Source organism: Halichoeres trimaculatus, unplaced genomic scaffold (genome assembly GCF_033239565.1).
Source record: "Halichoeres trimaculatus isolate MK-OKI-2021-1 unplaced genomic scaffold, fHalTri1.1 fHalTri1_scaffold_13, whole genome shotgun sequence".
Lineage (NCBI taxonomy): Eukaryota > Metazoa > Chordata > Actinopteri > Labriformes > Labridae > Halichoeres > Halichoeres trimaculatus.
Window position 1 is genome coordinate 20,184,121 of NW_027437191.1, and position 16,224 is coordinate 20,200,344.

At 37.5% G+C, this 16,224-nt stretch overlaps 1 protein-coding gene across 1 annotated transcript; it reads left to right on the top strand.

The window, feature by feature from the left end:
* The first annotated feature begins 5,008 nt into the window (after positions 1-5,008).
* Positions 5,009-15,693, top strand: laptm4a (lysosomal protein transmembrane 4 alpha). The gene is made up of 7 exons (XM_074685848.1): positions 5,009-5,249; positions 7,721-7,841; positions 10,428-10,504; positions 11,596-11,718; positions 13,148-13,243; positions 13,502-13,600; positions 14,775-15,693. Exons 1-7 carry the CDS (start codon positions 5,121-5,123, stop codon positions 14,847-14,849), a joined length of 720 nt encoding a protein of 239 aa, XP_074541949.1. The 5' UTR covers positions 5,009-5,120; the 3' UTR covers positions 14,850-15,693.
* Positions 15,694-16,224: the final 531 nt, after the last annotated feature.

Here is a 16,224-nt window from a genome sequence, read left to right on the forward strand (position 1 = left end):
ATATTGAAGGTATATGCTGTCAGTTATAAAAAATAAAAATCTGTATCGGCCCAAATCGGTATCGGCAGGTCAGGCTTTTTAAAGATTGGTGATCAGCCAGAAAATTGTGATTGGTGCAACCCTAACGCTAACATGTTCATAACTTCCTGCTAAAGTGTATAACTGCCTAATAATGTGGATGTGAGATGAGGATGGGGCACCTGGCATGATTTTAGGGTTTGTTCATATGGTTGAGTATCCTAAACGTTTAACTTAGAACAGTTTTGAGATTAAATGTATTTTATTTGCAATATAAATCCACAACAAAATGTGGATTGTGTAAACAGTTATGTGACAACTTCACATGTCAAAAAGCTGCTTTAAAATAATGTTTGCTCTTAACAACACATCAGTGACTATAATTCCCTCACCATGTAGAGGTATAGAGTTTAAAGATGTTAAAATACTTTGTCATTTGTCACATCTACTCGGTATGATCAGAGACAGAACGGATAAATTTGCATTTTTCCCATGTGCTGAAGTGCATACCTTACTTACCGCCCACGCATTAGTCAGTGCCCCTCCCCAGTCATAACACCAAAACTATGAATCATATCATTACACACCTCTGCTGCTTACTGGGGTTGCTTAATGACTGTGGTACTGCTTCGTGACTGAAGTTGAAGACAACTTTTTCTCCTTCCAACTTAATTCAGAAAGATCATAATTCTGCATTTTTAATAAATTTTGAGATGGTTTCATTCTATGAAAATTAGTCTCAAAAATAAACCCACTAAATTATATTCTCTCAAGAAGTTGACAGCGCGCTGTGTGAATATGTAAAGTTCATTTAGTGGGCGTGGCTTCTCAGACAGCGAAGGCTCGAGGTTCAATGGAAACACCTGCAGAGGTCCTGACAAAACGAGGAGGACGAGATAAACCCGACCCCAAATCTTCTAAAACATGAGGATATCAGTGACAGTCTGTGTATCCATCGCTTTGGTGTTCATCTGCTCTGTTCATACGTCGGTAAGTCTTTTTCAGTCTGTTTAATCAAGGTAGAAAGACTTCATGAAGTTACGACAGTCTTGGCTCACCTATCTCACTTCCTGAAGTAAGCGAAGGTTGTTACTGCTGGAAATAAATAGGTGTGAGTGTTTTTCCGAGTTAATGTGAAATCTGATGGGGTTTATTATATTATTTAAAAGTAATGATAAATTTTAATTTTGGATTATATTAGTTTTATTAGCATACGAATTATTTAAAAAAAAAACATTCAATGTAACTCGAGTGTTTTCGTTAATTGTTGACAATGTATTTTTAGAAAGGTAGAAAAATCACTTAAATTCCTTTGGGTTTGTTCAGGGTCGTCAGAGCAAAATCTCAGAATAAACAGATAATGTGAGAAGGGAAGTAAAGACCATGTGTTTGCCACAGAACATCACGATTCCTGTCTGTGGTTTTAACACCTAAGATCTTTTTTTGGCTTTAGTTTGTAGTAGTTTATATTTGTAGTTAAGACAGGAGGTAATACATAATACTGACTAGTTCCAGTGTTACATGGTGTTTATTATTCCCCTATTGACGGGGGCGGGGGTGTAAATGAGTATACTGTAGGTGCAGCTACGGAAAAGAATAGAATAGTGAGTGAAAGAAGAATATGTTTTGACAATTTAACTTAGTGAAAGCATAAAATCAATTGTTCATTCACTTGTAGAAGAATTTCAACACCACAGGTTGAGGCAGAACAACCTTGATTGCAAAATGTGCTCACGAAAAGAAAATTAATGCAATTTGAAGAGCAGACTCCTATTTCTGAAATTATTAGAAACAATCTAACAAGCTGCCTGACTATAGCTATCAAACAGACCTCAAAAATGTAATCAGGTATGACATACACAACTTTTTTTTCCATTTGGTATACCAACATATATACCTCCAAACAACCCAACCCAAGCCTTGATCCCCCAAAGTACTCTGGAGTTGAATTCTGGACCCTCACTGCGATGCAGCCAACTCACAGAGTTTATATGTCAGAAGAAGGCCAAAATATGTAATCCAAGCTCCTCTTGTATTCTGTTTAGTCACCTTTTCAGCATCTCATTTGCTCTATGAAGGCTTAAATATCACCATTCTGTTGTGTGACTTGAAGATGAAAAAATATGTTACATCTTTTTGATCATTTTGGGTAGGTCTACCACTGCGTTAGAATGTACTGTATGAGCAAACAGTTCGACCATGTCATTACAGTGTTCCTCAGAGTCAGAATGAACAGGATTTTGGATGTTTCATGTACAGCACAGGATAACAGCAAGGTTAAAAAACAGTGTTGAATAACTGTAATCTTTTAGCTTTTGGATGGTGCAGCATTAAAACAAACATGACTCTGCAGTAGAAGTCACTGCATGGGCTTGAAATCACTTTTAAAAACCATCAACAGTTATCACAGTTCATTCCTGCATCCACAAGTCCAGGCTTACATACCTGGGAAGGGGTATCAAAGCATTTGTCCTGCCACGCAAACTTTAAGATGGAGTAAATTTCTCTGATGATTTATTAATTTAATGTTGAGCTTTTACACCCTGTTCCTCAACAAACACTAATCTAACAAACTGCAGTGTGAGTCTAATTGTTTTTCTACTTCTTTTTCCAATGGGTGAGCTAATTACATTTTAATTCAAGCTGTATTCTCCCCTCATTAAACTTTAGTGGCAATAACACTTTTATTATTATTGGTTTTGTCAGGCACAGTGATCTTTTGAAATCGTTGGACTTTGTAACTTGGACATTATTCATGTCTTAATTGCCTTCTTCAGGGAAGTTCCTTTACCTCTTGTCTGTTTTTTAGTGATAAGACAGAAACAGTTTATGTGCTACAGTCAGCAGTGATTCACATGTTGACATGTCCTCCTTTTCCTCCCTGACATTAGTGGTCAGCCTCTCCTGAAGACCTTGAGGGATCTGGTGATGACCTGGACAGTTTGTCCTCCGGTTCAGGGGACTGGTCAGAAGGTATCACAGAGAAATGGGGGGAAAATGTCACCATCCACTTTACATTGTATCCGTTTATGGAGTGCATCTAAATTTTTCTGTTTGTATCCTCACCAGAAGAAAATGACTACACTGATACCCGGATTTATGCAGAAAACACGAGGGATGGCACAGGGAATTCGGATGATGTAACGCACGCAACTTTTTAAACTGTTTTTTTGTTTGTTTGTTTGTTTGTTTTTAATCTTGTGATGTGGTTGACACAGCAGGATGTAATACCATGTGACTATTCCCCCTTTTCTGTAGGGTTCTTCATTCATGACCTTTGACAAAACACAGTGGCTCACTGAAGACAACTACGTTATCCTGGCAAACAAGAAGACCCTCTTACAGAATAAAGAAGTCCTTGATGGTACTTCTCAGTTTGTGATCAGAATTGAATCACAGTACATGATGTGCATTTGCTCTAACTTGGCCATTCGTGTCTACAGGAGTTATTGCAGGAGCAGTCGCAGGAGTGATTCTTGCCATCACAGTGGCAGCCATATTAATCTACAGATGGCAGAAGAAGGAGACTGAAGGATACACTCCAGGCCAGCAGAGAGCTTCAGATGAAAATTACCACAGACGGAGGGAGGATGAAGTTATCACTGTCTGATTTTATACTTTTTTGAAAAGTTATGCCTCAAGGTGCAGCCCTTAGGGAAAGTGTTATTCTTTCCCCAATTCCCTACTATTTTGGGGGAGAGTAGCCGTTATTGTAGCACTTAATTCATGTATATGTACTGGGTTATTGATAAAATGTGTATATTTGTAATTTTTTCAGAATAGTTACTTAATTATTCTTAACAGAGTCTTAAATTACCTTATAAGAACTCCTCTCAGGACAGCATGTGTGTACAGAAAATGTTCATATTATCTGATCAAACTTTGATTGAAAATGAGATGATATTGTATAATATTGCACAGTGTGATACCCTTGTATAATAAAGTAGTGAGGTTTTTTTATTGCAGTGACACCATACATCTCCAATTATCATCTTACAGTTAGTTACTCATTAAATGACCTTGAATCAGATCTCCTAGTCTGTTTCCCTTGTATCAGTTCATTAAAATGTAGTTTTAAAATATTTGAGGTAATGCCATTAAATGCAAAGTTAACAAGCAAAAGGAACTTTAACAACACTGTAATTATAACACAATAACAATGACCTGGATAGGCTGTAATATAGAGAATCAAGTGCTGCTTACTTTAGACAAATCGAATTTTCTTGACATTTAAAAATATAATTCAGTCAGTGCACATCCGAACCAAATGTTATTGAGTGAGACTCGCAGGGTTGGTGCAAATCAAAACAAAACTGTAAAATGCTTACAATGAAATATAAATACCAGAGCTAAAAGAAAAAATTGTACATTAGTTCAGTGTTGATTTCAGCAGTCTGATGTCATGGGGAAGAAACTGTTACAAACTCTTGATGTCCTGGTCCTTATGCTGTAGAACCCCTCCTCCCAGAGGCCAGCACAGAGAACAGCATGAGGGGGGTGAGTGGTATGTTCTTAATTCTGGTTAGGTTCTGTGGTCCTGTGGAAAGTAGTGAGGATGGGTTGGGGGAGATGTGCTCTCTTAATCCGGCGCAGAAAGATATCATTTGAAGTTAAGTGATGCAGAATTGGTAAACAGTGAAAAAGATACACCACAACAACAACGATTTACAAGATTACAACACTTTAAATAAATGCCCCTTGTATCTCTGGGACTTCATGCAGGTCTGGTACCCTTGAGCAAAAGGCTGCTTTCCCAGCATGATATGTAATTAAGTCTCTTCCATGATTTAAAAAAAAAATCCATTAAATGTCACTTCTTCTCATGCTTTCCACTTATTGATACCTTACCTTACGTGCTACTTGACTCTAAGCTTCTGCTTTAAGCCTATTGGTTGCGCTTGGGATTTCTTCACAACCATTGGTTTAACTGCCTGTCAGTTAACGTTGAGTATCTAGTCCCCGCCTTTTCCGGCCCGTCACGTCGTTTGTTTTCATCCGCGACGCTCGCGCAGGACGTTGGGGAAGCGGTGGGCGTTTCTCGTCGTTCGTTAGCTGACTGTTAATGGTCTAAAGATTTCTCTCCACCACCAGCAGCTTTACAGATGTTTCTTCCTACGCTCGTGGAGGACATGCATCATTTTAAACCGAGTCGAGACAGATTGTACACCACAAGGTGTTGTGGATGTTGCCATGTCCGGACGGGGACCATCATCTTGGGAACATGGTACATGGTATGTAAAATGGTTGAAAGGGAACAGAAAGCTAATGTTGGCTAGTACTGTGCATCATCTGTGTTAGGTAGCGAGTTATATAATCCATGCCAACCCTACAGCACTCACACTTCATGAAAGAATGTTTGATATTTGAAAATAGATTAATCCAATATCAATTGGTTGTCCCCTATGTCTATTCAAAAAAGTCCTTGCACGCGGAGCAAACATTTATCACAGCTATCGTTAGCATAGCCTGCTGTGATTTGAGCTATGATAACCGGTGTGTGTGAAGAATGTTTCTAACCTTTAAATGCATACGTAAAACGTTCATAATACATCAGCGAGAAGAAAATACAGACACTCGACAAAGATACGAAGGTTTTGAATAAACGACATTTTGACCTAACTTGTAGGACGTCCAAGTTGGCTGATGTTTCGGTTTTAAGAGAGACCCTGTTAACTGGCGACTTTCAACCGAATGCGTCAGTGGTTGTCGTAGCTACAACAGCTGTTGCGTTTTTTTCCTCTCAGTTTTACCATATGAATACCTAATGAGTATATTTTAACATCTTATCAAAACAACGAGGATTTCGCGCAGTCTTTTTATGGCATTGTAACTACGACAACCACTGACGCATTCAGCTCAAAGTCTCCAATAAACAGGGTAACTCCATACACCGAAACACCTGCCGATACGCCTCTGACATGTGAACGTAACGAGTGTCAACAAGCATCGATTTAGGAGTGTGAGTTGCAGCACTATCTACATATGATTGACACTTGGTCTCATTTAGATCATGAGTAACTTTTATCTTACAGGCACACTGAAGCCTTCTGTTTGAGATCGTTGTTCACAATAGCAGTCGTTGCCCTCTGCCCACTGAAGCCATTCCTGCATCCCTGCAGTATTGTGATTCAGCTCACAGCTGAGTAAATCCCCTCTCGTTTCTCCACATCACATAACAGATGATCCTGTTTTTGGTTGTGTTCCCTCATAAATCCTCTCTGTGCTGATTTCGCCAGCTGGACAAATTTTAAACAAAACACGTGAGCCAAGTTCTGCTGGTTTTCACTAAACCACTGAAAAAAATATTTTTTCTCCAAGCGCTGACTTGATGAGAGAAAGTGCACTAGTTTTATAGTCATTATTCTTCCTAGTAAGCTGTTTTGTGTATGTTTTAATGCATCAAAGGTAGAAAAACTTTCATTTTGTGATATACAATCTTTTTACCTGAATTACCTGGATTAAAAAGAAAAAAATGTCCATTGCTCTCTTACTTGTAATGCAGTAATTGAACTCTGCTGGCTGCCAACTGCACAAGACCTAAGTCTATCAGTCCTCCTTTGACACAAATATGTGTAAAGTGTAAAAACTACCGAGAAGAGCCGCTTCACTAAAAACAGTTTGGTTTAGAAGCACCCAACTGTTCAAACCGTATACATTTTAAACATTCACAAGGCAAAGGAATACTTTAATCTGCTTACATAATAACTCCCTCTTTAGTTTGAACAGTGCAGTGTGTCATTTTAATGGTAAGGATTACTACACAGATGTGGAAGTGTTTGTGCATTTTGAATAATTTTAAAGATCTAAACAAGTTGTATTGATCATAAAGTTAAATACTTTTTTGTGCACTTTCAGATGTCTGACTTAATATTGTGTGCCTTATAGATACAGTTAGATCTGCATAATGATAAGTGTTGAAGTGCACTTAACTTTCCCAAGAAGTCACAGGTTGTTAGTTATATTTTCTTAAAAACAAAATTAACTAGGAAGATTTTCAGAATTTACTTTTATCAATTTATGTATTTATTTATTTATTTATTCATTTTGCCCTGAAACACAATACACATGTTGGAGTTGTCATTGTTTATAGGCTATTTTGTGATGGTTTTAGTGGGCTGTATGTGGCTCCTGAACTAAAATAATATAACATCCAGCCCACTTCAAGTTCCACTTTTGATAATCTAATTTTCCACTATTAAAAAGTCTTTCTGATTTCAAAATTTTACTTCATGTTCAGATTTAAGATCTCTTTTTATGGAGCATTCCCTATTTTTCACTTTAAAAAATTAGTTAAAAAAATAGTTCAGTTTATACCAGCTTCTGTTCTGTCTTTTATTCCATAAAACTAGAATAATTCCCCGTTTGTCATGTGGACTTTGTTTACAACTTATAATTGCTGGATTTCTCCTCCTGCAGTCTCTGTGAGTCTTTGAATGGGTACTCCTCATGGCTGCACTCTCACATGATAACATGACCTTCACCAAACAGAGAGATGAACTGTTCAGTTATCTCTCCTGTTTCATCTTTGCCTCAGGAATTTGATCTCTGACAAAATTCACATGAACTGAAATCCATGTCTGTCCTTATGCTGGAGTATAATTTGAATGTTCTTCTGATGTTTGGAAAATTTCAGCTGCATAAAGTGAGTATGAATTCAAAACGAAATGCTTGATCTCTTCAAAATCCTTCTTTCACTCCACAGGTAGTCAACCTGTTGATGGGCATCCTGTTGACTGTAGCTGTGACCCACCCAGAGAACGTCCCCACCATTGACCTACAGTATGAGGTCATCGACCACTACTTTGCATCAGACAGGATGTCTGGTAAGCGGGGCAACCCACACAGCAGTTTAAGTAGCGTTGGTTTATTTATGTTATATTGTGCTTTAAATTCTTCTGTGACCAGGGAGAGATGATTAAGGGTGTGTAAAACTGTTTATCTCTTGTGCTGAGGTTGTAATATGGTACATTTTCCATGGGGAGCACCACTCCCTACTGACAACAAAACAAAAACAACACAATGAGGTCAACAGAACACTGCTGTGCTGTGTACTTGTTGTTATTGGTGCGGTCACACTTGTATTTCTTCAAGGATTAATGTTTATCCTGACAAGATGTTTGTTGTTTGTTTGCCAAAGCAGAGCTGGCAGAACTGACAGATAGCCTTTCTTTCTAGCTGATGGTTGCTTCTGTTGGTTGGCTTGGGGAAAGCCTTTTTTTTCTTGTAAAACAGTGACTCAGCAGGAGAGGAAAGGAAACAACTGGGATGAGTTGACCTTCCCACAGCCGGCTCACACCACACACAGCGCAGCAGAGGTTGTCCACACCCGCAGAGGCAGTGTGAGCAAATTAGTGCAGCTTCGTCAGGCTGCACTCATTTGTTTTACATATCAGGCCATGATGATAAGCTAATGAGACAGCATTCAAAAATAGTTTCTTGTCTTAAGATGAGTAGTATCTACCTTCAAGTTTGTGACACTGATACACAAAATTTGAAATATTCTCTGCCTGGAGATTCACCAACTCAGTGTTTTGCTCTTTTTGATGTGTGATGGTTAGCGGGGTATACAGGGTTTTTTTTAAATGCCAAAACTGGCAACTTGGAGACGTAACATTTGATTCAAGAATAATGAGGGTTTAAAATTTAGCTACAAACAAATTAGTTAAAAAGGTATGCTCTGAGATTCGTGCCAAACTGCATCTGAACTGTTATACCAACTTTTAGAAGTGTGATCTGAAATTGTATTTGATTGAATTTAATTCAGAATTTGTTTATTTATTTTTACGTGACACTACATCAAACCAACTTAAAGATTCAACTCTCTATAGCTCTTGACTATCAGCCGATAAAAAGGGAAAGTGCAGGGTTTATAAAAACTATCTTGAGCAGTCACTTCGTTTAAAATATTTGATATTGGCTAACTTGTTTTGTATGGAGGACCAAAAGTGCCAAAATTAAAAATAAATAAAAGTGAAAATAAAAAAAAATAGATGCATATATGCATAGGTACATGAACAAATAGAATTAAATATCAATAAATAAGAAGAAAAAAGCAGTCTACTCCCATATATATATATATATATATATATATATATATATATATATATATATATATATATATATATATATATATATATATATATATATATATATATATATATATAAATATATATATATATATATATTGTATATATTAGGGCTGCAGCTATTGAATATTTTAGTATTCGAGTATTCTACTGAAATTCCCATCGATTAATCCAGTAATCAGATAAAATACATTTATGTTTAGTTAAAGAGCAGTTATTTTTCAAATGACATTTTTTCTCTTTAAGAAATAGAATTTTATGATACAGCATGTCAGTATGAGCACTTGCCTCGGTAGCTCCAAAATTTGTAAACACACTTTGACACATTTTTTGCGCCTTGTACATGTCATCAAATGTTGCGGACCCAAATGGCACCCGTTTTGTAGAATGACCCATTAGTCTCCAAACTCCAGAAAAAAGCTAGATTTGTTGCTAGTTGCTATTTTGTATAAGAGGTAGCTTGAGGGGTCTGAAAACTCTCTTAATATGGCCTCAGCTCTATTTGAAATACCACTCTTTGATCTTTTTTAAAATTAAACGATTCCTCGAGGCGGAGAAAATTACTTGAATATTTTTTGTAATCGAGTACCTCGAATAATTCGAGGAATAGTTTCAGCTCTAATATATATATATATATATATATATATATATATATATATATATATATATATATATATATATATATATATATATATATATATATATATATATATATATATATATATACACACACACACACACACACACACACACACACACACACACACACACACACACATTCATTTTTGTTTTTATTATTGTTACTATTATAAAAATGACTTCAAAACTGTCCTCTGACAATTCTGTAAAAGTTGTTTTGCTCAAGCTATAGAAATACCAAAGTAAAGCCTATGAACCGCATTGCGCAGCAGCTCCTAACAAGCATCCCCTCTCCATTGCAACAGGCGAGACATTTTCAGGAAGTGAGAGGCTGAGTGATGGAGGGGAAAGAGGATATGAAAGGCAGCCCTTTTAATTACCCCATACCAAGTTTCATTGCATCCTCACAGACACCACAAAGCAGAGATGGAGAGAGAGCGGCTTATTGCTCCCCAGAGCTGGCCTTTCAAAACAGAGTTAGCTGGAAAGACAGAAGCTCTGGAGACAGTTCACTTAACCTTGTGTGCAAATCGCAACTGCTTCAAAGAGAGCAGGCAAATACACAGCCATCAACATACAAACACACACCCTGTGAGAGATACATTAACAAATCACACCCAAACCGAACAGAAAGTGAAATTAATCAGAATGTGCCATGTGTTAATTCTCACTTTTCTCACGCAGAGAACGCCTGTGTCGGATTCGCCATCTCTCTGCTGATGCTCACTATCAGTGCCATGATGGTGTACGGAGCTATAACTGTAAGTCTATAGAGATGTGTCTATTTATAAATCTGTTTTGACATGAAGCTCTGTAGTCAAAGCAGTGCTTATGCTAATATGTAATCCCAGACTGTGCATTGCTTCAAAGTCATTGAATAAAAGCAGCAGAGTAAAGAGAGACGAAGACGAAGGAGACAGGAAATTTGAGTTGGATGTTGAAAAGGCTCGTTACGCAGCGGGTGTCTCGCAAACAATGTTGTGTTCTCACTACCTGTCATCTCCACCTCACAGGCCTGCCTGATGGCATCAGGACTGGCAGGTTTGATAGCCCTTTGATGTGGCCCTGAGTTAAGCTGCTAGTGTAGATGACTGCACAGTTGAAGTATGACACACATCCACAGGCTGGTACGCTGTGGCTGACTGTGAGAGAGTTTTACTTTGTCTGTGCAAGCACATCCTTCCAGACTGCTGTAATAGATCCCTTGTTTCTTTTAATGTGTGGTGTTGCAGAGCCACCAATGCTGTAGTGTCCCAGAAAACACCCAGTTTGGTTACCCATGGTTATAGTATACACACATCAGCTGTTCTCTCTAATGGACTGTATAATGTAGAAATATAGTGTGGATTTTTTCTTTTGTTTCCCTTTTGTATTAAACCACCACAATTCATGTAGATATTCTCAAGCTGTTCACTAGTTTTAAAAAACATAGCTAATTTAAACCTTCTTTGAGTGCTGTTTGAGTAATAAAATCCAATACACACAGTGACACACTTCCTGTTTCTCTAGGCAGCCTCTTTAATTTAGCCCAAACCACATGTGATGATTCAGTCACAGCATGAGCAGAAAATGAAATGTTCTTTCAATCCCAGAAATCTCCAATTAGAGACCAGAACAAAGAATTTTGAGCTCTAATGCTTAACTTCTAAATGTGAAAACTGAAGTGTTCAAGGCTCCTTCTCAGGCTGTGAATGGATCCTCGTTTGTGCATTTGGGGGACATAGAGTCAGCGTATTGGAGGATAGTTATTGGTTAATACAAGAAAAATGTGCAAGCTTTAATAAAAGCAGCATGTTCTAAAAGGCTGTTCCATTTGACAAATGTGTTTTCTTGATGTGGTGGTTTTCCTCAGCATCGTGACGGCTGGCTCATCCCATTCTTCTGCTACCAGCTGTTTGACTTTGCCCTGAGCTGCTTGGTGGCTATAAGCTCCCTCACCTACCTGCCCAGAATCAAGGACTACCTGGACCAGCTGGTTAGTGTCAACATTCCTAATAAACCTGTAGCTGATTTGAATCAATCACTTTACCGCCCTTGTGAGTACTTTAACAAGAGAAAAAACATACAACAAAGCTCTTTATTTCTGCTTGTTCTTTAAAAGGATTTAACAGTAAATATGCATAATAAGACATGTTGACCTCATATCATTATTGTTATCTTTTTATAACTTTCTCAACTTTCCTTAGAATGCAGAAATATTTTTGGCTTTTTTTCTACATACATACAAAGCATACCATGTGAGTCCAGTAAGGTCAGCATGTTTTATTATTCAGGGTTCCTGCAGCAAAGCAAAGTGGCATCAAACTCATGAAACACAACATTGACATCTAGTGGCTTAAAATTTTACTGTAGTCTGTCAACACAAGAGCCAAAACAACTCTCTGATTCCTTTAGTTTCTCACTGATGCAACTGTTAGAGAAACCTGCACGTCTTTCTGAATTCTAAACCCACTAAATATTTTAACTACTGCATATGGTGTTTGTAAAAATGTAACTTTTATAGTCCAAAAAGCTAGAATTGAGCAAAATGTGTATATAAATAATTTGACTTTGGTATTGGTTGATACCAGCACTGATCTGATCCATTACTAGTATTAGTTAAACAATCTCTGTTCCTTAATATAAGGATGAGATGGAGGATAATGTTTTGGAAACTGAAAGTTCTTGTAACTTGATTTGAATATGTGCATTCAGTGGAACTTCCCTTTGCCACAGATTTCTGATCTAGCTTCTTGAGTCTGTGTCTGACAGGATCTGATTTATGATATCTCCCTATTCAGTGGAAATATGTACACCCACACTCCCACAATCAGATAATTTTATTGATCCCAGAGGGGACATTTCATTTTAGTTACATCCTTCCAAGACATATAAAAAAACAGACAGTGACATGGGATACAGGAATAGGAGAAACTTAGGAGCTGCTAGCATGTCCAGTGCCTTTTTATAATTGATGTGAAATAAAAACATTTGGAGAAGAAAGAAAAAAGGGTTAATTTAAGACTATGCCCCAACAGGGGGCATAGTTTTAGATTAAGAAAAAAACACCTGAGCGTATAAGCACATAATAACAACAAACAAAAACTCGTAGACTTTCACAAATGTCACTGCACAGCCACGGAGGGGTGTGCACGCAGCCTTACTCAGGCAGGTGCCCATCAACTCTCTGTAACTACCACATTGTTGAATTTCCTGTCATAAAGTTCAGAAGCTAAACTTCAAAGCCCGTCAAACTGAGTAAAGTATGATCTTGTAAAACACAGAAAGACTCTCATTCTGTCAGTTGAGCTGCTGAATCTGTCTGAGGAGAATCCTGCAGGTTTAACACTGATCTTTCCAGCAATGTTGTGTTGACATTGGTGACGTATTGATTTTCTCACATTATCTGTTTATTTTTTTCTCAGCCGGATTTCCCATACAAGGACAACCTCCTCTCTCTGGACTCTAGCTGCCTGCTGCTCTTTGTGCTTGTCTTCTTTGCCTTCCTCATCATCCTTAAGGTGGAATTCATAATTATTCACATTAAACCTGTTTGTGTGTTTTTATTATAGAATTGCTTTGCTTAACCTAAATTCCCTCAAAGCAGCTTAGTTAGAAATAAAAAAGAGTTCAGTAGAACTATTTCCATTTATATTTATTTAGGTGTTCTGAATAGGAAAAAAGATGTTGTGGTTCAAAGTACTCCAGAAAGGAAAATTGTTTACCTCATATACATAACAACCATAACAGTCTGAACACTCTTATCTCTTGTTTTCCAGGCTTATTTGATTAACTGTGTGTGGAACTGCTACAAGTACATCAACAACAGGAACATGCCAGAGATTGCTGTTTACCCTGCCTTTGAGACCCCTCCCCAGGTATGAGATAAGTTAGAACTGACCCAAGATGCCCCAGATACTCTCTGACTAATCATTGACTGTTCTATCAGTGGAAACAACCGCCCTCAGAGTGAGAGTATGTAATGCTCAAGTTGTGCCAGCAAGTGGCGCCCAATTCCCGCATCAGAGTCTGTAAATCAAAGAGAGAATAGTGCCTGAACTAGGACCTTTTACAAGACTTCTCCATGTCAGGTTAACATGTAGATACATCAAATAAACAGTTACACTGATTTACAAACATGATACTTTATAAGGGAGGGTTCATTCATTGAGATGTTGGAGCAGCTGCTTCAGGAGGAAAACTGCTGTCCTTTCAGGGTGAAAGTTAACTGTGAATGAAATCTGAAACTACAATTTGATACAAGTTAATCATCAGTCTTAGGTGTGGTCTTAATATATAAAATCCAAAATTGGGATGTTTATCATTTTAATCATGAAAATACAAACCTAATTCCAAACTATGTTCACTGCTAAAAACAGGTTTTCAAGTTTCTTAAACTTCCTTATTTTATGAAAAAATGAAAGTTATATTTTCTTACCAGAAAGATGTTTGATTCAGGATTTTAGATGTTTACCAGTTCAGGATCTCTATTGTCCCACTCTTTCTTTGCCAAATGTATTCAATTGGAGACAAGTCAGGGCTACAGGCAGACTAGTTTAGCACCTGGACTCTTCCACTACAGAGCCATACTGTTTTAATGCTGGCAGAATGTGGTTAAGGATTGTTTTGTTTAAATATGCAGTCTTCCCTGAGAACACACATTGTCTGGGTGGAATTATAGGTTTCTCCAAAAGCATGATTCCAACCTGTAAAAGGCACTTATAATTTTTTTGCATTCATGGTGCCTTTCTGGGTGTGTAAGTTTTCCACGTCAAGGGAACCTACCTTGCATCACCACACCATCACAGATGCTGACTTTTAAACTGCACTTAATACAATCCAGATGGTCCCTTATCTCTTTAGGGCATGACTAATGCACATTTTGTTTTATATTACATATTTAACACATTGAACTCTTCATCTACACTATTTTCAAGTGAGCAGCAGAAAACTTGCAGAATTTAAGTGTTTTGTTTGTTAAATATCTTGGTGTTCTGTTTCTGGACATTGACCTAAAGTAATGTTGTTTTTTTATCTTTCTATCTCCTACAGTACATCCTGCCCACTTACGAGATGGCAATGAAGATGCCAGAGAAGGAACCACCTCCTCCTTACATGCCCGCTTAAGCACCAGCACTGCTGCCAAAACACACACATACACATGCACACACCAACGCACAGCACCATATGCATTCCTACCTTCCCTCACTTACCCTTTCCGAGCACCACTAAGCCCTTATCCCCCTCTCTGATTCTCTCTGTGTATGTGTAAGGCCACTCAAAGGTTAAGTTCAACCCCTCCCTCTGTATTTCTGAAGAGCATCCTGCAGGTGTGAGAGGAGAAGAGGTGGGAAAGACTAAAATCTGTGTGTATAAATGAGTGAATGAGATGTTTGGAAAGTGACAGAAGCTGCTACCCCTCCCTACCTCTGGCCTTTTTTATGTCTTAGTGAAAGGGATACATGTGAAACTTAAATAGCTTAAAATGCTTTCATCAATCCAGCAACATCCCATCTACAGATCGATATATGAAGTGTAAAAAGATTCTATTAAGACAATCCACCTATTATAGCCCTTACTGTTGAATTGTGTTACATAATCCCCCTAATTATGGAGATCTAGACTATTCCATCTTAGTCTTGACTTGAGTCTGTAGCACTTTTTTGTCTGTTATTTATTTAGCTTTGCTGTGGTTCAGTTCACCTCCTGCACCCCTGATGATTTCACTACCTTCTGCTGTCCTGATGTGTTAGCGATGCTCGTGGTGAGTTTCACAGCTGAGACTAAGAGACTGACAGCAGAGGGAGCTGACGTCGGATCATTTTTCTCTGCTTCTTTCTCACCTTACATCTGGAGCAAACAGCTGGTCTTGTGAACATTAGAAGTTGCATGCTGATCAAAAACCTCCTTCCACATTATTTTAATGGTAATATGATTTATCCTACTGTAGTGAAAAAAAAAACATTTGACTTCAATAAACGTTTCAGAAAGTTTAATCCATGACTCAAAATGTTCATTTTAAATGAAACAAACACTGTTGGTCATTGGTAAAAGGTGGATTTTAAGGGAAGTAGTTTGTTGGTTATTGTGTTCGAAACAAAAATAAAACTCATTTGGAAATGAGGATGAGCTATGCAAAATTAACTTAGGACATTTGAATTTCTGTTGAGATAGGCTCTAAATCCTTGCTGTCTCACATCATAAGAAACATGATCCAATTTCTTGAGAAAGAATGCTTCAAAGTGAAAATTGTGCCATAAAAAGAACCTGTAAACCCAAACCAATAACGCATTTTCCACTATGTTCTTTTTTTAAATAAGGATTGTTAATTTGAAACCAAGCTTGTATTTTTTTTTTAATATTTCATTTACATTTAATTCTTTTTTTCTACAGCTTTCCAACAACAGGAAATGTATTAATTGAGATGATGTGCTTCTTAAACACTAAATCTGGCAAAATAATTTAATTTTATGCACTCAGGCCAAAATGTTTCTTGTCCTGT

Excerpts from the sequence above, each read along its gene's own strand:
- laptm4a (XM_074685848.1), top strand. The coding sequence starts at position 5,121 with ATGTTTCTTCCTACGCTCGTGGAGGACATGCATCATTTTAAACCGAGT. Across the intron at positions 5,250-7,720 it reads TCTTGGGAACATGGTACATG|GTAGTCAACCTGTTGATGGG; the intron begins GTATGTAAAATG and ends TTCACTCCACAG. Across the intron at positions 13,244-13,501 it reads CCTTCCTCATCATCCTTAAG|GCTTATTTGATTAACTGTGT; the intron begins GTGGAATTCATA and ends CTTGTTTTCCAG.